Below are 27403 nucleotides of genomic sequence, written 5' to 3'. Positions count from 1 at the left end.
TTCTAAGAAGTTCTGTAGAAATGACTGCTCTCCAAGTTACTTACAAGAAAGAAATTACTTCATCAAAAGAGAACGTGCTCAGCAGACTTTGAAAGGCCCATGCCTGTCAACTTCTGCTTTTTGCCTTATGTGAACAATTGTATTTTGAATGTATGTGAGCTTACAGTGGTCATCTCTGGTGGATTTTTTTCAACACTGCCCTTCCAGTTTCACTTTATCCTGTTACACACAAAACCATTACCATGTTACAAGGTGTGGTATTTTCTTTAAGGTCTTCTCTGGTATCAGTGGGAAGTGTGATATTTTGGGGCAGACGGCTGCAGTGTTAGGGGATACAAAAGTTCTGTGGTGATTCTATAATGGGAGCTATCATCTCACCATACTGTTCCCGCACTGATTTGCAGAGCATTCACATAAATTAGATTTTAGCAAAGGTTAATTGTTCCCATTACCCATTGTTTCCTATTGTGGGTTTGCCTTGAAACCTTTGACGTTCTCTTCATTGTACCTCTTGCTGTGCAAATTTCCTTGTTTTGTTTTGTTTCTCAAAGTAATTTTTAGATGATTATTGTGTAGTTACAGAATTAGAGTAATAGCATCTAATTGTACATCTGAAGCAAAAACATGTAATTGTGGGAGACCACGTTCAATTTCAAGGAAGAAAACCTCTCTGCCAGGGTTTCTCATGGTTTGCACAGTGCATTTGCCAGACAGCATCACTTCGACTGCATCTAACCTGCAATTAGCATGTACAATTGCATTATTTCAGGATGTAACAGTAGCTACTGTACTAAATACAGCATCTATAAACTCAAATGATGTATCAGCATTTAATAGTTCTGCCAAAGGAAGAAGGGCCGTCATGTCAGCAGGCCTTACCTAGAACAGATTTCCTGGGTGAACACACTTTGCTCTTCTGCTGATTGCCCATAAGCAGCCAACAGGCAAGAAAGGCCATGCAGATTTGGAGCAGTTGAAAACTGGGCATTAAAATTACGTACCGTTGGCTTTTTGCAGAGCTTGTATGTGATAGAATAGGAGACTTTCTTTCCTAAAGCTCTGTATTGAAAAAAGATTATTAAAAGTAGACACATAAAATTAAGAAGAAAAAAAAAAAATGAATCAGCCAGTAGATCTGTTTCTACACTGATTTATACCTGTACTCCACTACTTTCACAACTGGCTTAGCATCCTGAGAGATGTAACTCAGTAACTAAGAGTGGGAGGGAGCTCATGGGCCAGTCCCATATAGTTTAAAAAAAAAAAAAAAAAGCCATTTCTGCAAAAATAATTTAGCTTCTGCATTTTAAAGTGAGAGCAAGTTAAATGGTGACACATTTTCATCCAAGATGTTTATTAAAGATGATAAGGGCACAGCACACAGATAAACCACATCCTGAAGCATGGTTAAGCTAGGTTTCACATTGTAAGGCTGTGCAGGCAGCTTGCTGTTTCTCCATCTGGAGAGCTCATTGGTACCTCTTTTATACATATCTCTGCAGTTTTAGATTGAGAAATTACAAACACAGCCTACATTTATATGGGTGTCATTTACTTCACTTTTTATTAAAATCATCAGCTACAAAATAGCCATTTCATACATACCAATCCTAAATAAGCAACTATGAAAAAAATTACATTAGTCCTGAAATGAGACCACTGTATTGCACACAATGGACATGATAAGGGGTCAGAAACACGAGAAGATATATAGACATCAGATAAGGCACTCACATCACACTGAAAGGTTAAACCATACCTTTGAAAACATCAGTACACATGTTGATCTGACACTTTCTGCAAACATTGAAAAAGTTCCATTTTCCCCTCATTTAAAAAAAGAACTACAGCCACTACTGATACAGGAGAAACTGCTACTTCAGCCCAACACGAGACAGAAGTCCCACAGTACCTGGAAACAGAAAAATGTGCTAACATGGAAAGAAACAACACTTTTTTGATAGTAGTGGTGTCACAAAACACCAGGTCAAATTCTTAGCTGATGGCAAGTGACATGCTTCCTCTGAGTCAAAGTACTCACCAAGACTCTGGATAACAATAAAAGAATCCTGACAGTATTCTGTCTTTCCCTTCAAGGACAAAAAAGAAAAAGTGAAGGGTTGACAGTCCTATCTACCTTCAGAAGCAATAGCAAAATCATCGCATCCATTCAGCAGCCCTTGCCATGCTCTGCACTCCACCCAGAGTGGCTGAGAGGCTAAATAAGCTTCGTCGGCCCTGAATTTAGTTATGTACTTTACAAAACATAACAACTGGTATACCCAGAAGCACTAGATAGTAAATGATAAAGTATTCTGCAATTATTACAGTTTAGAATCAAGAGGCCATGTTGTGCCATTTATTTTTATGTTAATATCAATGTGGAGTTCAGCTTACTATCCAGTGACTCGCTGTAATAGCAACAAAATAATCACTTCCAGGACACTGTTAAAGACATCTGTCAAGTTCTGCAGATTTGACTCCTCCTTCTATTTACTGCTCTGACAGTATGACCTCCTAGGTTATCATCATGACCCTGCTAAACTTTCCATACCATCATCCTGGAGGTGGGAAGTAGGAATGTCACGCGATGTTGGATCCTAGCATAACGTGAGAAATGAAAATATAAAAGCATTGTGTTTAAAGACAACTTTCATCAACACATTACAGCAGAAAGATTTGCATTGGTCAGTGCTACCTCAAATACAAAATAAGGAACAAACATCAAAACAATAAGGTAAGTAGGTGATAATCAGATAATGAAAGATGTTATTCTCATTAGCCTGCTGCAAGAAATTCAATCCAAGAAATACATCTCTAGCTTTACAAAGCTGCCCCTTTTTTATCTAGAATGACAACAAATCAAAAGGATACTATAATTCTTAACACAAAGTGTAGAACTTAACTTCACAACATAAGATTAACAAAAGATACTCGGATGGCTCCCATCATAAAAACAGGTAGGCTATCACTGATCACCTCCATGTTGATTTCAGTGCCAAAGTATAAATGATACACTGATAACGTAAAATCAAGTCATCTCAAATCTAATATAGGCAAATATAGACTGACAGTGAAAACTGTCACTTTTCTACATTTTTAACATATAGTTGCCATGTTTAAAAATACATATCTTTCAGGTAAATATAATTTTTTCATGTTATAATTTTAAAGTGCATCTAAATCCATTAAATAAATATTTATGCCTTAAATATAGTTCAGAAATTATAACTAGCTCTTGTTGCCAAAGACATAAGAATTTCTAAGACACTTCCAATATTCTCAGCACTGCTATTGCAGTGTAGGCAATGTTGGCAAACAGTGACCAGGCCAATCATTTGATTTCACAGAATCACAAGGTGTTTAGGTTGGAAGGGACCTTAAGAGGTCATCTAGTTCTACTGTCCCAAAGCAAGGTCAGCGTTGACTTCTTGGGGCTTTGTCCAGCCAGGTCCTGCAAACCTCAAGGATGGTGACAGCACAGCCTCACCGGGCCCTTGTTCTACTGCCTGTAGTAGTGCTCACAATGGGAAATCTGGGCAATTCACCTAATTAGAAACCTTGAGGAACTCTTCATTTAAGTTCACAATTTCCAGTCTTATCAGTGTAAATATCAGCCAGGTCTCTACTCTTAAACTCATACTAAACTAAAATATTGACAAAGTAGACAGAGTACTAATGAGCGTTTTAAAGCTCACTGGGCTAAATTCCCTACTAACAGTAACTTGAGAGGAGTACTGCCTGCCTATATAAGCAATCAGCCCGAGCTACACAGGCACCCCATGAATAGCAGCCCTCTCTGGGATAAAGACACCATTTTCAGAAGTGCTCCCTGCTCCAGGAAACACTTCCCAGAATGGCCGTGGTGCTGCAGGCACTGCCCTGTCCCAGCTCCCATCAGCAAATACTTTCCTGTGGAGGGGAATTCTACCTGCAAAACTCTGAACGTCACAATGTTAAATGATAGTTTCCAAACTATACGTCAAGCTTTTCACTACCTTTCACAAAATAGCACCAGAACACTGCTGCCATTCTGTCTCCATAATTATCACACACAAGCAGTGCCCGGTGCTGTAGAGCTACAGCTACAAGTCCTTGGCAAGCAGTTCTATCTCATCCAGCAAGAAGTCCATGTCCTCTCGACTCACTTGTGGGCTGATCACCACCTGGCGGAAGAAGTTGACTTTGCCTTGGTTAGGCTGGTACCCAAGCATCATGCTGCCCTTCTTCATCATCCTTTCTTTAACTACAGGAGCAACCTGAAAACAGAGAAACAAAAGTGTTGTTGTTACCCTCAGGAATACAGGAGATCTGTACAGGAACTGTTTTGTGCCTTAAGAAGCTTTTTTGAAGCGCCTGAGTTTTGCACCCCACGGCTGCCTCCCAGCTGCCTGCCCCAAGAAATATTACAGTTCAAACCTTAAGACTTAGAGGCAGATTGTTCACTGAAACCCTTAAGCTCTGTGACTCCTGGGAGAACCAATGCAAGATCTAAACCCCTCAAAAGCCTACTGCTCGCGGCATTCATCTGCCACATGGGAAAGCTCGGGTTAAAGTCCCTAGGCCCTGGATTTAGAGAAAAGGCTTGAACTCAGAACATCAGCTGCAGCTGATTAAGGGTACACTTTATCTCCTTGTGCTAACTAGCCTAAGCCTGACTACTTTCACTTCTGGGCCCTTCAGCTGCCACACCTGCAAAGCAGCTCTCTAGAGGACACTCTCCATTAAACTTGTGTGAGCCTTAAGCTGCCAGAGAAGTCAGAGCAATGCACTATTAAGGGAGAAGTCCTGATCCCAGAGGTTAAGGTTTCATCTTTAGATTTACAATGTAAGTAACGTTTGGCTACACCACTCTTGTATGCAATGGGACGAAATAGGTGTCTAGGTGTCTCAGAATAGAACAAACTATAAGGAAGATTGGAAGAGTCAAGTCCTTATAGTTGAGTACTTGATCTCATCCCAGCAGGGCTATTAACCTTGTCCAATTAATCTTGTGCTTAACTTTAAGCGTGTGAGTAGTTCTTCTGTGTTCTCATGCTTGAAATAAGTCATAAACTTAAATGCACTGCTTGATTAAGTAGTCTATTCCTTGGAAGACAGGATTGACACAAGTAATATTTTTAAAAATGTGCTGCATTTTAATATATTACTAATAACACTAATGCATTTCAGAACAGTTTATTCCTTTGCATCCTTTTGTGACAGTTTGACTTTGAGCTAAGCAAATAAGTATAGGACCTAACCTTGGCTTCTGCATTAATTCATTTCAGCTCTAAAAGTTAGTGCTGGAAAATACCACCAGATCTGCAAAAGAAAAATGATGGTGCCAACCATGCCTTAATAGCTCTGTTTTTACATGGCATGTCTTAGTGAGCAGCTCCCATACAGTTTGCTTAGATAGAAACATCTCCGGTTTTCCATACTAACAGCCCAAATTTCCACTTGCTGAATGGTATGTCTATATTATCACTGTTTCAAAACGCATATTGAATTCAGAGGGGGAATGTTCATGGTTCTAACTTAATTTACCTCTCTGAATTAACTTTATCTTTGTGACAAAGTTACGTGTTTTATTTAGTGTTTGTTTCAAACCCTGAGAGTGATGGAGTTAGGAATTCTAATTAAAGTCTACAGTGTGGCATCAGTATGAATTATACACCTGAGAGCAATGAATATCCTTTCAGAATGCAATCTGCAACCAGAAGTTTGGTTTTTTTGCATAACGCTGCAAGCAAAAATTAAGAAGTAGTTTATGAGAGCGGTTCTGATAAACATTTGGGAAACAGGAAGATAACAGTGAGAACAGAAAGATTCAGCATTACAGCAGAAACGTTAAGATGCATACTGTGATACCCTCACTCGCATCCAATAGCACCTCTACTGTACAATCTAATGTAGGGCTCTGGGTGTGCCTCCTGCATAAAGGCCCTAGTGAAAGCTAGCAATAAAATCACAATTTACCGTATATCTGCAACATGTGCATTGTTCAGAAATAGAATTCATCAAATTTATCCATATACCATGGAAAGAAAACCATCTCCCACCTGGATTTCTGTCTGCCTGGAAAATGATTCAAGGATTCTTCTGTTTTCTTGTTTTGCAGCTCAGAATTGCAGAATCATAAAATCCTTAGAGCTGGAAGGGACATTTAAAGGTCATCTAGCCCAACTCTACTGCAATAAACAGGGACTCCTACAGCTAGATCGAGCTGCTCAGAATCCAGTCCAGCCTGATCTCGAATGTGTCCAAGGACAGGGCATCCACCACCTCTCTGGGCCTCACCACCCTCACTGTGAAAGTCTTTTTCCTTATATCTAACCCAAATATACTCTCTTTAACCTTGGAACCTATCTCAGCAGTCCCTGCTAAAGAGTTTGTCCCCTTCTTTCTTACAGCCCACATTCAGATACTGAAAGGCTGCTCTCAGGTCTCCCCCAGCCTTCTCTTCTCCAGGCAGAACAGCCCCAGCTCTCTCAGCCTGTCCTTGTAGGAGAGGTGTTCCACCCCTTGGCCCTCCTCTGGACATTCTACAACAGGTCCAGGTCTCTCCTGTACTGAGGACTCCACATCTGGATGCAGTACTCCAGGTGAGGCCTCACCAGCACAGAGTAGAGGGGCAGGATCAGCTCCCACACCCTGCTGGTCACACATCTTTTGATGCATCCCAGGATATGTTTGGCTTTCTGGGCTGCGAGGGCACACTGCTGGTTCATGTCCAACTTGTCATCCACCAGTACCCCCAGGTCCTTTTTGGCAGGCTGCACTTAATCATTTCATCCCCCAGTTTGTGTTGGTAGGGGAGGTAACCTCAACCCGGGTGCAAGATCTCGCACTTGGATTATTGAAAAGAATCACATCAGATTAACCTCATTTAGTCTATGCTCAAGCAAAAAACAAACCCAAAACACAAACAAACAAGCAAAAAACCAATAATCCCCAACAACACTGCAGTTCTGCTTGGATAGAGATGGTAGTTATTTTGGATGAGACAGACCTTTTTGTCTGCTGCAAATATGCTACTTGCTAAACACTCCTTTCCATTTCAGATCAAATATTCCAAACTGCACCCAACAAATCACTGAATACACCACTGTACAGAGGCAAAATATGGGTTCTGCAATTGTTTTTGCACAACTTGCACAACTTTGCACAACTTGCCAGTTGGTTGAGTCAAAAGGAAAGACTCTTGGTTGGGAATGCCCCAGGCTATGCTCACCAGCATACAGGCCTGTGACACGCATCCTCTTAAACACTGAATAACTTAGCAACAATAGAAGTTCTCCTACTTCTGCTGCAGTTTGTGTGTGTTGAACCCCCCTAACAGCACACGAGGTAACTAAGAGCTCTACTCTTCCATTCTCATTCATACCAGCTGTGGGCTGAGGTAACAACGACACAGTGACAGTACTCAGAAGACATCGTGCCCAGCAGGGATCATACTGAGCACCACACTGACACAGAAAAGAAAAAACACTCCTTTATCCCTGCCCTTGACAAGAACCCCCATGTGACTTCTACTCATGGAATAAAGGCAGTACAAGTGCAAAGGGAGAAGTGAATTCTTAATATATTTTCTCAAGCTCTTCCTTAAGATTCAAATCCCTATGGCAACTTTTAGCCTTTATTGATGTTCCATCAGAGTTATTTCATCTTTTGTATCATCCTATTGATTCTCTTCATCTCAACACCCAGTGCTCCACAATCCATCATCCCCAGATGTACAGTAGCACAAATGGAGACCATGAAAGCAAAAACATTTAGAGCTAGCAATATCAGGGGCTGTAAATATACTGCATTTCAGTAGGTCTTCTCTCATGGAGAGGAAAAATAGAAAATCTCATTTTCATTATCTCAGTCATTATGTCATTCACCCTCCACGTGAATGAAGCTGTCCTCTTAATATTTGTTTTGAAGTGCATCCTACCCTTTCTGAAGGCAAAACATACTCACCCTACTTAAAAAGAAAGCAAACCTAAACTAATCTAAAAACTATATCAGGGTTATTTTTGGAAAGGTTTTCCATCAAGTATTTTGCATGTTCTCTTTGGTAATGTGACACAGTCATTGTAACAAAACTATTGTGAATCCTGTCCACAGTAAGCAGTAAGCAACAGAATATAAGCACAAATGCTTAAGTATGTGTTTCGCAAAAGAGTCATTAAATGATGCATAGATGCTAAGGCTGGAGCTTGAGGAGCACTGGGTCTGACTGCTAAGTGAAAGTAAAGGCAGCAACCGATTTGCTGCAGAAAAATCAGACCTACATGGAACTAATTACCTAGTGAGGAGTTCAATGAGTTCAATTCCCACTGAAGTCAATGAGAACTGAGGATGTTCAAATATCAGAAAGAGCTGCACAGCCCCATTCAGGATAGGTTCCTAGGAAAGCAATTTAGTGAGAGCAAGATTGCTTCACCAGTCCAATTATTTTTACAACGAAACTTACTTCAAATTGTAAACCTAATTCTTTATGTTGCCTGTCACTGGAACAGTCTCAGAATTTTAAGTGTAATGTATCCTAAAACTTAAATTCTCTTCTCTCTTTTGTTCTCCTCACCCTGGAGATTACTATTTTAAAAGATCACTTCAGTGGTGCTTTAGCTACCAGGCATGCCAGAAAGGTGGGGAGGAAGCGCAGTGAGCAAAAGGCCATCCTCCAGCAGGGCTGCTACAACAGGAGATCCACAGGATGGACCTGTGCATGATGGCCTCCCTTTGAAGACCTACACAGGGGATTTAATCTCATGCTGCCTGGATTCCTCCTTTTTATAGTGGAGGTTTTATGAGCTATAGCAACAAGGACATAGTAGTTTGGATCCTTCTCTGTTTACCTGCACGATGGGATAATCTCTTCCCCTACTCCCTGCTAACACTCAACTGAGCCATGAACACCATAAATGTTAGCCTAAATTTAAGCTGTTCCTATCAAGAAACCAGACTGCAGCTGACCCATACAGACACTTATGTGGAAGGTGCCAATGTTCCTTCCCAGCTTGCACACAAACACACACACAGGGCAGTGTGATGAATATCAAGGGCCAGCATGGACACTGCAGCTAGAGTATCTACATGTACCAGGAAGATGGGAAAACCAATATATGTCCCTCTCTGAATCTCAAACATCCTTGAGAAGAGCAGTTTTGTGCAATTGTACTACAGGGTGATGCCTTAAAAGTTTCTGTGCTTCCCACAGTCGACTCCTCAGAGGTAATTAATGCAGGTCTCTCCAACACTCAAAGAATTCCCACCAAGTTCAGGCCACAGCCATGCTTCAGCAAGGATTGACTCATCAAAGGAGCTGAGCACTTTCTCAGCAGGAAAAACATAAGCCTAGTGTCTCCAAGAGCTAGTTCCCAAGTCTGGATGCTTAAAGTCCTTTTAGAGTATTTGATGAAATCTTCTGCAGGTAGCAAGGCCTCCAAAACCATACTCACCATGTCACGTAAAATGGTTCTTAAGCTATGATAATTTCCTAGCACATGGATTTAATGTGCAAAGTAAAATCTCCAGAGTTCTGTTGAATAGATTATATTTTGCCCCAGCACTCATGTCACAGTATAAGGCCTCTGATGTCATTCACTACAAGCCGTCTCAAGTTGAACAGTGGATGTTCAACTGACAGAACTGACTTGTAGAAGTTCATTCTAAATTAAAAAGAAAAACAGCAACAAAGAAAAAGCCCACAGATGCTTTGCTTTGTTAAAACCACATGATCTCATTAACTTCTGAACTAGACAGCCCCCTATTACAAGCATATTGTTTAATTCCTATATTCAGTTCAAAACAAGAACAAAAAAAGATGTAATGTACATCTTCTGTTCATGAGTTAAATCCACTGGGTTCCCAACACCACCTTTGCTAGTGCTACTGGGTATGGATAGCCAAATACGTTGTCCTAAGGAGGACAAGAATTTCCCAACAGTTAGGCTACCCTGTTCATCTTCCTTAACTAAAGTAAGGAAACCAACTGGTTTTAATTAGCTTCTTATTCTTGTGCTCTAGTGCTGTCTCTGGCAGCTGCGATTATAATAGACACCTTGAAAGGGCAAGAAAGCTCAGATATGTCCTACCTTGGATATGAATTTCTTTCTCTATGCATTCACTTAATCAGTACTGGATCTTTTTTTTTTACACCTAACCCAGTATTTTCAAATTGTCCCATCACAAATTTTCTATGCCTCTAGCACTGTACCTCTGCTACCTGAATGCTACCACACTGCTATAACTCTGACAGATTCCAACCATATTGGTCAGTCATTTCAGTTACTGACATAATGCAACAGCTTTTCCAAACCATGGGCAGTATCTTTAAAATTTTGTACTGTCCTCAGTGTTGGCTAAAAAAAAAAAAAAGTAATCTACTAAGCAATGAATTTACACATTGCCTGAAGGAGAAAAGCATATACGTTTGACAGTTAGTACAACTGAAAACATAGCATTAGCCAGAAAAATAGAGAAACCAGAAAAGTGTAAAGTTTTCTGAATTTTTAAAACAGAAATACTTGGAACAGTTGTTTCAAAACCATGTTTTCAATGGAAAATTGAACCATTTTTATTGCAGGGAGTATAAAAGAACTGAGGAAACTTAAACCAAGTAAATTGCTTCATTTCAGTACATCTAAAAACCAAAAAATTATTTCTGGTTAACTAAAAACAAAAATTCCTTTCAATTTCTTAGTTCAATGGCCAAACCAAAAAATCCATTATTTGCACAGCCATAAGTACGTAGAGTCAAAAGTGCTGACACTGCTTAACTAAAACATCTGCAGAATTTTTGTCCCTAGGAAAGACAGAAGGTATGAGAAATGTGCGATTGCATGTTTTGTCAGCAAAAATTGGCTGGGAAGCACATGCGAATAGCTTTAAGTAGTATGGTTGACTCTAATCTTGCTAGCCTAGCAAGTACAGCAAAGTCAGAATGTATCTGTGAAAACTAGTGTTAATAACAGTAAATTTTATCAGCAGCATTTTTCTGAGAGCTCCCAGTTCACCACGCACCCAACGCAATACTAAGAGCTCCTCCAGCTCCTGGCAGCAGTAACTCACAGTCACATAAACCATCCTACTCCTCTGAAATCATTTCAAAATCACCACAGGAATGGAAGCAGAATGCAATTAGCTAAATTTCATCCTTCCTTTTTCAGGTGGCAGTCTGCAAAAAGCCTTTACTAGAGAAAACTACACTTGCAGTAAATCAATAACCTTTCTAGGGATTCACGAAAGCGGGCTAGACATTGTTGGAAGGATAGCAGTGTATTAGCAGATCAAACTATTTCTCTTCCTCAAATATAGCCTTTATGAAACTTTCAAAGGTACTGAATGCTGCACTAGACATTGGCAGAAGAGATGTAGCTAGAAGACAAAAAAAAAAACAAACAAAAAAAACAAACAAAAAAAACCAACATTGCCTTTTGTACAAAATGGAAAGATCACATTCTCATGATTTCACATAAATGGAAACCACATTTTGTGTTCTTGCCTCAATTATTTCTTGCAATGGAAGACAACTTTATACAGAACAGTCTCTCCCAGCTGACCACAAAAATTCATTCTGACTACCCCAGAAGGGGCAAATTTGTATTTGGAAGTTCATGGTTTTTACTTAAAAGGTGACTTGTTGGCTATTCAAAGTCTGACAAGTTACGCTTCCTGCAAGAGACAACAAGTTCAGTCTCATGCAAATTCATAACTAAACAACTATGGTACAGCAATTGTAACAAAAAGTAAACAAAAATCCAACCCATTTAAGTACTTGGACACAATTTTAAACTTGTGTATATACTTGCCTACTAATTTCAATGTGTCTTTACAATGCATCTGTCTTGAAGGATAGCAAAGTAGCTGTAGAACTGGATAGACTCAACAAATAGAATTGGTCCTTAACCCAGCCAGAGAATGTTTGGGTTGTCTCAAACAAATGATTCAATCTCTTTTGGGTGACATGCTTCTTCTCTTCATAAGGAGCTTATGACTCTTTAGGGCAGTAAGGCCTCTCAGTGTTCATATATCTATTGTAATTGACCCTGATACCTCATGGGTGCTCTGTACGCTAGTATAATATTTATTTGATTATTTTTGTGTCAAACAGGTCTCGCAAACATCTGTCACAGCACATCCACCTCCTTTCCCAGTGAGTGCAGAAAATAACGTTGATATTGGTGATAGCAGTTAGCATGAAGTGAAAACTGTGGCTGATATTTTAGTATCAATCATTGGATGCAATACAAGTCAACACAACACTCCAGTCGGCTGTAATCACAAAACTAGAAAAATACTATAAATATTTGGAAGTAACAGTACTTTCAACATATTAGAACACTGAGAAAGTATATCCTCCACTGTTAAATACCTTTTCTTGCCTTGTGCTTCAAAATCAGTGCCTGGCTTTAAAACAACGGGCTTTTTTTCCCTTTTGGTGATAATTAAAAACAAACTCAGACGATTTGTCAGCTGTCACCCCAACTGGGACAATCGAAATACCAAATATTTGCACACCCAATCACAGCTTTGTTCCTGTAGCCAAGACGCTCTGTAAAACCCAAACATGTTTTTCTTTTGTCTAGAATTTGTTCTGGGCCCACATCCCTAAACCACTAATAAATTATTGCTGTATGCTATTGCGCCAGTGTTCCCCTTGTGCCACACCATGCAACAAAAGGAGAAATAAAGGCATTTGTCAAAATAACAGTAACCACTTCCACATTCTTCAGAACAACTAACATATCAAAGGAGACCAGATGCTGCTGTATTTTTGCCCTGATACAGACATTTTTCATGCACCTTCAACTCAGGGCTGTGCAGCATGTCTACGCTATCAGATACTGAATATAATCCTCTTCCAGTCACTTTTTGCCAGAAGATCCACTAATGAACACCACAAATCACTTCAAACGACCTGACTAATAGGAGATGGCAGGTTGGATTCAGATTTTGATTGCCTTGAATGACTCCTTTAGCCGGTTATTTATGCAACAAAAAATTGCCTTCAGCTTAAGGCTTTCACACTAAGGGTATTTGCTTCTAGGAGGGAGGCAGAACCAACAGAACCCACAAATCAGTGCTTGGACATGTTTGTGTATGTTTTTACTTCTAGCTAAAACTTATGTTGGCAAACATCGCTATTTTCCAAGTGCAAATGCATCTAAGCACATGCATCTTTTCAAGACAATTCAAATGATTCTTTACTATTATTAATTACATTCCCTATAATTTCTCACTTTTCTGTGTTGCTTTAGCAAAGTTTTATTAGCAAGCCATGTGGAAAGTCTAAGTACTGAAAAACCATGAAAGGCATGTGCACTGATTGTTTAAAGAGCAGCAAGAGACTCGAGTGTTACCAGTTTTATAAAAGCAATTGTTTTAAATGTTTTCACAGTGTACATGAAGTTCTTCTGTGCAACACTTTAAGTTCCCATTTTAGTGACTAGATTTTCCATTCTTTCAACCCTGTCAAAGACAAGATCTCCCTTCTTCTTGCAGGATGAAAGGGCAGCTTGTCATCTTGAAAGGAAGAGCAACTAACAGAAAAATATCCTTTTTAGTTTGTATGCATAGGGATGAGCTTCTGTTCTTCTTCTCCACTGGGAGAAAGGATGACAGTGCAGTAAGAATGTCTGGGGCTGGGAGGAGAACTTTACACTAGGAAGATTACATTATTTGGTGACAAATTCAAAAGCTCAACACATTTCTGGAGTAGAAGAATGAATGTCACTGCAGAATGTTAGAATGATTCCCAGCTGTTAACACCTTATTTTCTTCTTACACAGGTCAGATTCTGGCATAAAGTAGCATCTTTATGTATTTGCATTACAGTACATACTGAAGAACAGTAATGAACCTTTGCACATATTCTTTACCCAGTTCTAAAGAGGGATAGGCAGGGGTATTCTGCCATAACCCAGACTGCTACCACAAAAGCAAGGCTGCTATCTGATTTGACCACATAATGTAACAAAGAAAACAATACCTTTCCCCCTCTATCCAGCAAAACATAGGGTGAATAACTGTTATTTATTATAACTGTTTTGTCTGCCTGAAACTGATTAACTTAAAGCCTAATCTTGACATCATGACCAAATCTTTCCAGATGGAATCTCACCGAAGTCATCACTTCCCCCATGTTCATTCCAGCTCAACTTTCCTCCTCTCCTCATCCCCAGTAAGCATATTTTCTTTTTTCTTTTTCACAGGTGAAATACAACATACATTACAAATCTTTGTGCCTAAATGCACAGACAATCAGGGAAATGAAAGAATAAAACAGGATCCACAGGATTTCAGAATCTGCAAATTTTCTAGCAGTCTCAACAGGTGCAAAGTAAAGGGAAAATAATAGTTTGCATCCACCATTTTTTGCAGTTAAAAAACCAAAATATACATGATTATGATTAAAAGAAGATACATTACATCAGATCACCTGTCTTTCTTGCACTGGGGGCTCCAGACCTGGACACAGTACTCCAGATGGGGCCTTGTAAGGGCAGAGTAGACAGGGACGACCACCTCCCTGCCCCTGCTGGCAACCCCTCTTCTGATGGAGACCAGGATACCATTTGCTTTCTGAGCTGCAAGAGCACACTGATGGCTCATGTTATGTTTTTCATCCACCAGGATCTGCAGGGTTACTTTCAAGTATGAGAGTTACTCTCAAGAAGCAAGAGATTGCTTCTCCTAGTCTGTATGGATGCCTGGGATTCCTCTGGCCCAAGTGCAAAATCTCATCAGGCTCACACAGCCTACCTTTTGAGTCTGCTGAGGTCAATCATCTGATCCTAAGGATCATCTGATCCTCAGAAAACTTGAAGGCAGTTGATGGGGGAAAGGCACACTGGGTTCAACATTTACCATCTGTCCTGCAGAGATTTGTAGCAATACACTTACCTCAAAAGGAATATATGGAATAAAAAAAAATCTATTAACATTGCACCTACTCTACACCCCTATAGCCACAGCTCAGCATTCAGCCTGGCCTATGGACTATGGCAAATGCCACAGTTTCCTCCAGTGCTACAGCAATCTCTAAATCACACCAAAAAGGTAAAAGTACTACAATTTGAAACAGAAGAACAACACAGTGTAAAAATGTGAAAGATTTACGCATTTCTTGCTAGGCTTCTGCACAGCACACCTATTTTTACAAGAGAGAATGTACGTGCAAGAACAATCTTTTGATCTTAAGCAGTTATGATCTACTGTAAAAAATTCATCCACTAAAGACTACTGGATCTCAGTTTCTTCATTGAAACAGTTCCACAGAATTCAATAAATACAAATAATCTTTCTACGTAACTTATAAAGTCTTTGTTTCATCGGCAGCTCAGGAAAAGATTCTCTACATTAATCAGCATTCACCTACAGAAGTCTGCCACTGAAGATAACTGGGAGTTTTATATCTGACTTCACCTGGAGTAGAGTTAAGACTATCGCACAGTTCCTTAAAACTCTATTAAATTTGAAAGGAAGGCCTAAATATTCTACTGAATGGGTATCAGTCTCAATACTTTTCTGCTGTTTTTAGAGCTCTTCTTGGTTATGAGAAATTTTGTAAGACTTGTAGATATTTCTGACCACAATGATCCTTTTAGAAATGATCAAGAAGTTCCTATCCTGTAGGCATGAAAAATGTTCCATCTCAATCCTCTTGAGACGCTTATAGCTAGAAAGGAATCTAATATGCTTAAATATCTGAAGTACAAAATGAAATCTGAAGTAAAACAGAAAATTTTGTGCCTCAGTACACATCAAGAACAAGTACTCACAGCATTACACAAAATACAAAGACTGCTTAACTGAGCAGATGATGTGAACAACATGGTTTTTCTGTGGCATTACCATGGATTTTTTCTGGTCATTTCAGAAATTTCTATTTATCAAGCAAGAGCTAAGAATGGCAGTTTTATGTGAAGAAAGGATAAAGGATGTAGACTCCAACTCTTCTTCTCTCCTCTTTACAAATTCAGGGCTTTCCTGCAACTTTTTCTAAGAAGTGTTTGATGCAGCAGAAAGGAAGTGCATGTCTCCTATCCTCATACTGAAGTTGGTGGCAGGAAACAAAAGAGTGCTAACATAAGTAAATAGTCAATTAAGTAGAGGCAAGCTTAAGATTTATTGACCTGAGAGCAAGAGGTCAATATTTATTCAGAGAACAATAAATCTTGATACTTAGTTCTAACAGATGTTAATCTAAAGTATTATTAAATCCATCTCATTAAAGCTAATTAGATTGTGTGTCCTCACAAGTGTTATTGCCAATAGTCATTAGTATTGCATGGGTCATAATTACTACACTTCTGAAAATTGAATAAAATAATTTTCAATAAAACTAAATACCTGAAGATGGAAATACTTTTTTTGATCCTCTACTATAGCTGTATTAAAGTACATTTTATTGTTTTTTCCATCATGCTGCTGTAGACTTTCCCTCCATTCTTCAGCTAGGATCAGCATAGCTAAGATTTTAAAATCTTACAAATCTTTGAGCTACACCGCTTTTTAAACTTTCTCATTTGTCTAGAAACCTGGTACTCCTACAGCCACATCCATCCACCTGGCAGGTGAGAAGCAAGGAAACAAATCAGTAAGTAGCTGCTGTCAGGAAAAAGAGCCATAATTCTATGTATAAATGAAAAAATTCCTTTTATTTTGGAGATCTACTATTTTCCACCCCTCGCATGTGAGTGTATTTCACAGATAAGGAAATACTATAATCATTATCTTAATTCCTGGAAGGAACTGAGGCACACAAATAGGAAATAATAACCAAGATCTTAACCACATCCCTATGCCAAAGCTAGATGTCAGTCAGGTACACTGATGATTTTGTGAGCAGGATGGCATATTTTTAGTGCGTATTTGCCTTGCAAACAGTCTTGCAGAACCGACATAAAACTCACTGGCTCAAAGTGGTTTCCTTCAGGAAACTTGCAGTATAGATGTGAGCTCCTCTGGTAGTTAATGTTCTGTGAACTCACAGCACACCTAGGGTTGGCAACTTTTGTGATTGTGCAGCTTTAGTGTGAACATGGTGGATTACACAACAGCAAATCCTGGTTGTTCCATCTTTATGCCACAAACTCATTAGTAATATAGACTACAATTTATAAATTTCAGCTCCTTATATTATGTACTGATCCTGGATGGTACTTTTCAATCAGAGCCTGCACTGTGTACAAATGGTGGTTGCTTACTTCACACAGGGGAAGTAACAACTTGAGAAGCATCAGCACTGAACTGTACATCAAGCGTTAGCCAGAGACGCAGACTGCAGCATTGAAAGTAGAAAGTAAGATTCAACTCCCATCATTTTGGCAGTCTGAACATGGGACATCTAGCTTACTTAGCTTTTTGTCTTTAAGGCAGAAAAAGGTGCACCTCCAGAAAGTGGTTTATCCTAGAGAAGGCTTCTAAGACAGGTGGGACCAATTTGGAAAAGCCTCTCTCCTACTCCATGGGCTTCAGGGAACACCTTTTAGATGGCTAAAACATGGTAAAACAAAATCTATGCAGACAGTTTATCTTAGATCAAAAATATCTAAGATCTACATTCCTGGACAGGTCCAGGAGCTGCAGTGGTCACATAGGAGAGGGAGAATATTCAGAGTACAAGCAAAGCCCTGTGCTCCAGTTACTGACATGGCAGCTGTGTGTTAGGTGATGAGATGAAAGGCTAACCACAGAGAACACGAAGACCCAGCAAGGATCAGAGCAACTATGACCGGCAGAAGAGCCCTGGTAACCCGATTAGTGAAAACAGAGCATGCCATGTTGGCTACTTCTCTGACTGTCAAAGGAGAGCACTTGCCTCTTTGCAGGTGTGAAACCCACAAAGAGAGATAAATGAAAAATTCTCACAGGAATGCCAGGAGAAGAGCACAGTACTTCTCACAGGTCACAGAGGGGAAAAAAATTCTGGGACTGCAGAAAACATATTATGGGATGCTTAGGTGAAAAGACTTAATGCGTGGACAGGGAGAAGTCAGGATGGATTAGGCAGAAATAAGTGTGAGGAAACAGAAGGAAAATATATACAGGGCCATCAGATACAAAGACTGTTAACTGATACATTCACTAGGCTGACCCCTGCACCTCATCATCACAGTCTTAAAAATTACTTTTGTCTTCTGGTAGATGCGTAAACACTAGTGAACTTCAAGGTGGACAAGCCAACTAGCAGGATAAGAGTTCAAAGTACCTGCAACCTGAGGGGCTTGCAGATCCAGGTACCAGCAACAGAATAGACTGAAGACAGAGGACCACAATGGTTTCATACACATTGGGTAGAGAAGGAGATCTCTGTGGATCCTGAGAGCACCTGGATTCAGCCACTTTCTGACACTGTATTGCATTGTTTCTGCTCTGAAGTCTTTTCTCTGTTCGACAGCTGACAATTTTCTCTGAAGTTACAGGCACATGTGCTTTGAATCATTTGCTATAAATAAGAACTCATTTGCATTTCATCCCAGGAGTGTCCCATTGGTCCCACACATACATACTGATAATTAGAAAACTCTGCCTTTTAAATGCAGCGGGGAGCTTCATCTGCCACAAAGTTGAAATGGAGAACTTCAGACCAGGATTAAATTCACGCATGCTTTTACCTCATTATCCTATTGTATGTTAGGGTCTCTGAGCTCAAAAACTTCAAATACACAGCATAAGACAATAGGAGGCTTAAAACTTGGATTCTGTTGGAGGAAGAATCACTTTTAACCAAGAACAGTTGTGAGAATACATGCTAATATCATATAAAGGGTGTGCCTCAGCTCTCCTGAGGCTACTTCCCTTCATACATTCAGAGGCAGTTTTTACAAGTTAATTGTGTACAAACCCCTTTGGTGTTCTGCTGTTAAGCTGGCTGCACATGCATGCAGCGATTCAGTTTTCACGTATACACAGACTATCTGCATGCATATATTCCATCTGATGGTTGGACTAGGTGATCTTAATGGTCTTTTCCAACCTTAATGTTTCTATGATTCTATGCAAGCAAGTGCATCCATGCAGCTGTGTTGGTCCAATTTAGAACAACAGTCAGCCTTACAGAGGACTCCTCCAAAACCCACAAAACAAGAACACAAGCCAAAGAAAGAGCTCCATGGCATAACCTCCATCTCCCCAACATGCTGCAGCACAATTGACATAGCCCTTCTGCATCTAGCATGGTCACAGGCTACTGCCCTCCCATAGATTTCAGACTGTTCTCATTTTACTTCCCTCAGATGATTCTCATTACAACGGGGTTGATTGCTGAATTTAAAAGTGTATGAATCATACCATCAACTCAGTTGTCTGGAATCTGGCTTTGCTATGCATTTCCTCATTGTTACATGGATCACTAGTGTAAAACATGCTGTAGCTGCACCAAATTTCTTTTTGCTGTTTTAACTCTACACTTGCCCATCAGCAGACAGTTTTTAATTGCTTTCCAGCTTCCTAACAGCTGGTCAGCTGTGTCTTCACTGCCTGCCTTGTAGAAGTTGCAAGGAGTAGCACACATTTACCCTGAGATTATTGCCCAAGAGGACTTTCTCTATCCATCTCCTGGGATGAGAGCTCAGCACTGACTGAGTATCTATATCCTGCTCAATAAGAAAAACAGAAGACTCTCAATGCTAATTTAAGCCATATACCATGCACTAATAGATCTCCTCCATCTTCCCACAAGTGAAGGTGGCTCAGCAGCACTGTATCTTTTGCCACAGCCGTCTCCCATACCCCAGTTAGAGAAGAAGAGGACTGATTCCACCTCCTTTTAAGCCTCAGGAAAAGGATGAATGCACCAAAGTTACTCAAGGCATTAGTCATGAGCCAGGCTTTTGTTGCTTTACATAGATTCACAGAGGATAAAGAAACAACCCACCCATTTATTAAGACATTAATGTGACATCTTTCTCCTTTCAACTGTTTATTTGAACTACGCTGATGATCTATAATGGCTAAAGTACAGGTCACAGCAGCCTAGTGTGCTATACTTCCTTCTGTCTGAACACTGCACTTTCTATCAACCATCACTCTAAGCAATACTGTAGTAGTCTTCCCCACGTCTCTAATCAGTCTAAATCTATCTACCAGACTCAAATGCCTGAAAATTGCTCTTCAACTTTTTAGTAAAAGGAGCATTTTTGACTGATTTTCTTCTGCGAATTTCATTTTTCTCCAGTTACATAATGCAAAACACATCCTGCATTCTTTCCCTTTGAAGCCAGAAGTATTCCCAAGGTACAGGAAAACCAGAGCAGTTTTTATAATTTTGGAGGGGGCAATATAGAGGAGAATTCTCCTTCTCCTTTTTAATTATATAAAAACCTGTAAGCATATTTTCAAAGTAATGCTCCTCTTTTCCCATTATCAGCTCATATCAAACACTAGCACTAAATTTCTACATTCAAAAACTGGGTTTCAGTCCATAGCAACTATTTTTAAAATAGACATATTTTAATTTCTGGATTGTGTATGCAACACTAATCCTAGTTTGAAGTTGTGGGGTATTTTACGAATATCCGGTGACGACAATAGCAAAGATATTTCCTATATGTTTATTAAACAAATAATTCAAAATCCACAGGCTCAGTAGAATATTAAAACTTAGCAGCACCACTGAACACTTTCACTTCTACTCTAATCTTTAAGAGGATTTCATTAAAAAAAAAATAATTACTGAGGGACAGAGGAAAAGTTAAAAGCTGGCAGAAAAAAATGGCCAGTCTCATGCACTTTCATTACCTGTCAACTACGACAGGGAAGCAAAGATAGCACACAACGTGGGTTGCTTTTGATCACCATCTAGTGCACGAATTAAGGAGTTGCACGAATTTAGAAAAGAGACTTTCTCCTTTAAAGTTAAGCAGCAGCAGGATTAACAGTTCTTTTCATCATTTATAGAGATCTCGGACAGGCTTAAAGAACTTGAAAAGTCAGTAATTTCCAGATGCCCCTACCTGCCTTATGATAGCCAGATATTGCATAAGGATGCTATGTTCTAAACAGCAGAGTTGTGACTGTGTTGATCGTGGGATATAAGAGCAGGATCTGCATAGTGAAGTAAATTTTTCTTTTTAAAAGGAAAAGTATTGTTTTTCCCCCACAGTAAAAGGCAGGCTAAGGATCAGGCAGATTCTTTGACACTGTGACTTACCAGCAGCCATCAGCCATCATTATACAATATCTGCCCATGCCAGAACCCACACGGAGCCTCTAGCCAGAAGGCATGTCTTTATGTGTCCCTTCATGTCTGAAGTTCAGACCATCAGCTAAACTGGCACTTAGAAGGAGAAAAAAAAAAAAAAAAGAAGAAGAAGAAAAAAAGCACTTATTTGTTGCTAAAAAATGTATGCTGACTCCCTGGACGTTCCTGAATTCAGAGTTCGCATAGAACAATTCAAATGCTTAGGAAGGAGGGAGCTATAGAATCTCTACAGTTTCATGTTTTATTTTGTTATTATTTTTATTTCTTATCACTTCTCTGTGATAATTATTCGAAATATCTACTTTCCAGTCTAAACCTTGTAAGCAATATGTATTTTTATACACAGGGTTAAATAAAGAACTAAAGAAAAGGACATTGCTGCCCAGAACCTATGAGACGATTCATGCTTGCTATAGATTATTCTTAAACCGTTCACGCCTTCAAACGAACCGGCAGTACTAGTATGGAAATCATGTTTATTTAAGAACTGGAAGAAATTTCCTCCCATCCTCAGACATCGCTGCTCTTTGTTCCTGACTGGCCCAAACAGACATTAGCGGCGTGGGCACTAATTAGCAGTTCAAACACATTACTGTTGTTCTGGTGCCCCCCGATGGTCTCCTACGTTCACTGCTAGCTGTGGCTTAGCGTTGGAAATCCAGCTCCAGACACGATCCTCAGAAGCCCGTGTAGCTCCCTCACTTGCTGGGTCAGGAAGCTGAAGCCCCGAGCCCATGCATAGCCAGCACATCCAGCACGATGTACTTCCAATATTTGGTTTCCAGAGCTGGACACACAGTGCAGACCCAAAAGTCAGCTCCTAACCATCATGCCAAATCAATTCCTGAAGAGTGCTTCAGCAGCTTGTGCAACAAGCCCTCTAGGTCAATTTAAATACCTCGTAGTTACCATTGATCATGAAAATGAACCTGGTTCCTAAGCACAGACACATCTTACAAGGTCTCTGTAAAAAACAGTGTGACATTAAATGAACGCAGGCATCATTAAAGCATATAAAATACACAAATACCCTGCACCCCCTACGCCTTCCCTGGGTTCCCCAGTTGCCACATCCCATTACCACACATACTGGCACAGCCCAGGTCCGAGTCAAGTTTTGTACAGCATCACATCCTGTCCCAAGTCAATAGCAGGCATAGAGCACACCCAGTACGTTACATCTTCATTTCAACCACATCACAGAGATAGTCTCACCCATCTATGTCAGCCCTTCCCTTTGATTACAGCCTGATGCAGGGTAGACAAAGGGAAAGGATGCTTCCAGTCACAAAGGGCCTTCCAAAAGACTTAATTTCCAAAAAACTTCTGGTAGAAAACAGATGAAAGCTTAAAGCTCCTTTAGAAGAGATTAGATGGCCAAAGGCTGCAATCTTTCAATCAAGAAAGAAGACAGCTTTATCTAAAAGCCCATCCTAGTTCATTGGCAAAGTGAGGATAGCAAAGCAATATTTAACAAGTTGAAAAGGGGAAATGGATCAGATAGCAATCAATATAAATGTGACATGGAGAACATTTATCAGAGGGAAAAGAAATCCCTGATTGACAGGATTAAGGAAAGAAGAAACATTTTATATACAAGAGTATGGATGTTAGGGTTGAGTGAAGCTGGAGCCATGGCTAATCGTTAGAAATGCAGACAAGGCAGAAGTGCTCAATAAAACTTTCATTTCTACAGGGAGGGAGCAGGGCGAAGGATTCCCACCACAAAGCCAATGAACTTTCCAATCCAGTAGCAGCCAGTGGGATGTTAAACATCCACAGAGGGCAAATTTTCAGATCTACAGGCCTGGGTGGCTTTGCAACCAAGAATTTTAAAATGCTGACTGAATATTTGAATACATTTTGGAATACTAAGGAAATTGCAAAATACAAACATTAGAATATAAACAAAGGTTAGAAGCAGCAATGTGATGGACCTACTGAAATTAGGATGTTTAAGTCAAGATGAATATAATGTAAAATACTCAGGAATACAGGAAATACTCATATCTGATTAAATTTATAATGAAGTAAAGGGTAAAAATATACAGTTACTTTAAAATTGATCTGAACATATTTGAAACTTAGCCTTTTGGATAGTTACATTTATGTCTTTGCCAAGCACTATTTTAATGGTCAGTCTGCCTACACAATTTTGCTGATGTTACAAGTTTTCTTGGTGATTTACTCACACAAAGCATTAATAAGAAAGCCTTACAAAAACTATCTAGATGAAAAATAGCAGGAAAAAGTAATGCTAAGGTTTGAATAGCAAGCATATCTTCACAAGCAGCAAACAGAACATTCATCAAATGCAGTTGCCTTTGAAGCTCCACAGAGATCAGGATCAGTCTTAATACTAATCCCCACTGTTAATTTTCTGGAAGTCAATAAATGACAGCTGATACCATATGCGAGTGAGAGACTCACAAATGAAGAAAACAGAAGCAGACAGAACACTGCAGAGACCTGCTGTGCTCAAGTACACTCTAACATCAGCTTTCTGTTTTAGCCAATGGTAAGTTACACATTACAGAAAAAAAAATAACATTCAGCTTAGAATGGATGACTATCCTAAAGGACTGACTCTGAAAACTGTACAAGTCAGCAACCAGTGAGCTTCAAGATCACACATCAGAAACCAAGAATCCTTCCCGGCAGGAAACAGTTGTCAGTAATTATTTTCACTCTACATCAGACGCAAAATCAGCTTTAAAAAGCTCAATCAAGGAACAAATAATAAAGATTTGCAATTAGATCTTTTATCTGGATGACTTTAAAACAGTCAGGGCTGATTTTCACATGGATCCCAGGACCATTGGTTAATCTGGGATTTTGGTCTTTTCCCTGGTCCAATGGGAAATAAAAAAGAAAAAAAGTCTTCACAAACTTTTGAGTTTGACAATTTTACTGAAATAGTCAATTATTCTACAAGAAAAGTTTTCATTTCAGCATTCATCAATGCAATACATATATTTTGCAAAGCCTCATCAGCTTGAGCTCCCAAAGGAAAATACAGATTAGTCATCAGCATTAAGAGACAGTTTTATCTCCACATGCAGTATTGGAGATTCAGGTACTGGCAGCAATACAGAGTTCAGATGTTCAGTTTTCTTTTTTTATGATAATGAAAAACCAAAAGAATACTGAGTGCCAAAGAAGTGATTCAATGACTAATGAAGACTTAAAGATGTGAATCCATTTAGTTTATAAATAAGAGAAAGAACAGTGACTTGATGATTGTTTGTGAATGTACAGATAGAGGTAGGAAGGCTATTTTAGTGTGGAAATACACTTTTTGCATCTCTTCCCATATATCTCTTACTATACAGGAAGGCAATTTAACAAATCAAAGAAGATGTCAAGGAAAATGGCAGATTTTCCATTCCTTTATATTTTTCATTCACGAAAAGATGCCCTTCTGGAAGATGTGCTTTTACAGGAGGCTCTGGGCTCCCCAGAGAAAAGCCCCAATGAATACAGAGGAAGACAGGTAGTTTATTCTGTCCTTTCATTCTTCAAGACCATAGGCTTCAAGTTTGCAGCTGTTCTGCATCTAGCCATAAACATGTAAATTGTAGTTTAATCACTTAGATTCATAAGCAGCTTTACCTTGTTAAATGATGGGTAACACATTCCTGTCTAGCAGGCACAATTCTGTTGAGGTGTACTTTAAAGTAAAAAAGATAAAGCCGGCTGATATCCTTCACAGATCTCTGGACACTCACCATCCAAACACATCTCTCCCAGCACATGTGGCCCATTCAGATTGTAAGAGCACAGACACTGCACTGGTAAAGAACTGGTGCTAAGAAGTGGCAGGAGACAGCACAGAGCAGAACGGCTGGGAAAGCACAACAGCTTCATTGCTCCTCTCTGGCAGAGAGCACACCCTCCCCTGTAGTATTTGCACTCCTGCTGTGGCGTTCCTCAAAAAAAATTCATCTTTTTGACTACTAGGAACAAAGCAACAACATTTTCATGCACTACTGTTCTTCCACAAAATCTACATAAGCTTCCCAGTATAAGCAGAAGTGTAAAGCCATAAATGTTTCACTTATATCCCAAAACAACCACTAGAGAATCCTTTGATTAGATATTTGTAATCTGTGTATCTTTGTCGCTCTTTTCTAGAAACATTGCAACTCCACATGACATGGAATTTTCTCACTTATGCCCAATACAGCAAATACAATGAAATGTTTTCCAGGTAGGTTAAGTCAGTGTTGAAATTTGCCATCCATGTTTCAGAACAAAGCAGGAGGATACCTTTCCTTGGAGGTAAAAGCCTTTATTTTACAGTTAAGCAGCTCCTGTTTTCTGGCTGATTGGGCAGAGTTATCTTATCTAGTTTTCCATTGAATACACAACATTTCACAACTCTATGAGGGTCCATTGTCTATGGGTGGAATTCAAATTATAATTTCCTTCTCTCTAATTCCCTATAAAGAGATCAGAGAAATCACTGTGCTATTAATCTCATAATCACTGTTATTGCGCTACAGCCAATTCATTGCTATTATTTATTAAACACAACAAAAACAACAGAATGCTAGAAAACATTTGGTTCACTCAGAAAACACAGCAGGTACCAGCTGACAGGGCAGAATGGTGACAATGACACTAGAAAGATTTATAACTAGAGGAAACTTCAGCCTGTATGCAACTTCTGATATTCAAGGACCTTCATAAAACACTTAATACATTCAGAGAACCTCCTGTTACCACACCCCTGCAGAGGAAGAGACTACACTGACACAGACTGAGAAGTAGTGGCTTCCACTCCACAATACAGTTTTGCTGTGGGCAAAAACAAGAAGAGTCATGACCTAACTATTAAGCAACTGCTGAAAATACTTGCTTGGCCTCATTCTTTGCTCACACTCTCAGTGAGATTCATCCTATGCAAAGGACCAGCGAGGGGAATAGGCATCACTTTCATCTCACGTGAATCCTTCAGTGCTGAAATAGCATGTATTAGCAAGGTTAAAGAACATACACAATGACTGTGTACTAAAGTAAAGGCTATGCTGGACAATCATTTCATCAGACCCTTGAGCACCCTAAAGTATTCACTGCAAGTGTTCACCTAAATGTGAACATCTCCTTCATGTTTCACATACTTAGTAAGATTCCTCTTAGCCTTCTCTTCTTTAGACTAAACAATCTAAACACAGATGATGTGATTCTCATCAGCAAAGGACCAATTATGATGCTTCAGATATTCACATGCGAAAGAAGTAAATTCAGAGCTGATGTGCAGATCAGCTTCACATGCTCAGTGCCACAACAGGACCATTCTGCAGGCACCCAAAAGAGAGGAGAGACCTGCAATCACACATAATGGAAACACCTTGAAATGCCAAAGCTCTGAATTACTGTTTTTCTCATGTCTCAGAAAACCAGGAGGAAAAAGGGGAAGACAAAGGAGTTCATTTTTTCCCCAAAATGTCAGGTAAAATCATCCAAGTCAGTACATTAAAATACAATTACTATTTGATATAGAAATAAAAGATGGAGGAGAGAGGGGACAACTTTTATTCAGGTAAAAGCTGAGCACAGAAAGAAGCTTCCAGTGACCTCAGGACTCTGGTACTTGAACATTCCTGGGATGCTTCAATTATTGAGTTCCCCTGCAATGTATATTGGGTTTCATTTTGATCCACAGGCTATTAAACATGATCCATGACACATTCAGAAGAGCTATAGTTTGGAGTTCAGCCTGTAACTCAAACTTTTTTCCTTCCAACATTGGTTATTAACGTACATACGGTACTGAGTGAGCATAATGAAGAAGTGCACAGATATGAAGGAGCACAACGCTGCTTTTTAAGAACATAGCCAAAACTAAATTAACTATGTTGAGTGTTTTCAAACTAAGCTTTTTTAATTAAAAGCAGTTCTGTTTACGGGCAGGCACCAAAAGCAACTTAAAATATTAGTCAATAGGTTTTAACTCCAAAAGGAAGGAAAGAGTAATTAGTCTTATTAAGGAGAGGAAACACACGTTGTTTGGACAAACAAGTAGTATAGTCAGGAATGGGGATGCACAAAGATGAACTCTACAAAATACATCAGCAGTATAGCAGTTTGCCATAGCTAAAAGCAAATCTTAGGAAGGAAAATATTTGGGAGTAAACAGGCTAAAAATGCATACTACATTTTGTCAAAGAATATGCCATATTTTAAAGATCACTGTTTCATGAAAGGTGTATAATT

The 27403-nt window shown here is 39.4% G+C and overlaps 1 protein-coding gene across 1 annotated transcript in view; it reads right to left on the bottom strand.

The window, feature by feature from the left end:
• Positions 1-14: 14 nt before the first annotated feature.
• GADL1 (GAD like acidic amino acid decarboxylase 1) overlaps positions 15-27403 on the bottom strand; it is a gene marked incomplete at its 5' end in the record, with an annotated part of 249026 nt that continues 221637 nt past the window's right edge. Inside the window, 2 exons of the mRNA XM_090142129.1 lie at positions 15-736; positions 4149-4259. Of these exons, the coding sequence (XP_089998255.1) occupies positions 653-736; positions 4149-4259 (195 nt within the window). The remainder of the gene's footprint in view (positions 737-4148; positions 4260-27403) is intronic.

Source organism: Phasianus colchicus, chromosome 6 (genome assembly GCF_987193195.1).
Source record: "Phasianus colchicus chromosome 6, bPhaCol1.hap1.1, whole genome shotgun sequence".
In the NCBI taxonomy this organism is placed as follows: Eukaryota; Metazoa; Chordata; class Aves; order Galliformes; family Phasianidae; genus Phasianus; species Phasianus colchicus.
The sequence above is the reverse complement of the archived record's forward strand: the minus strand, read 5'-3'. Positions and strand labels throughout refer to the sequence as shown.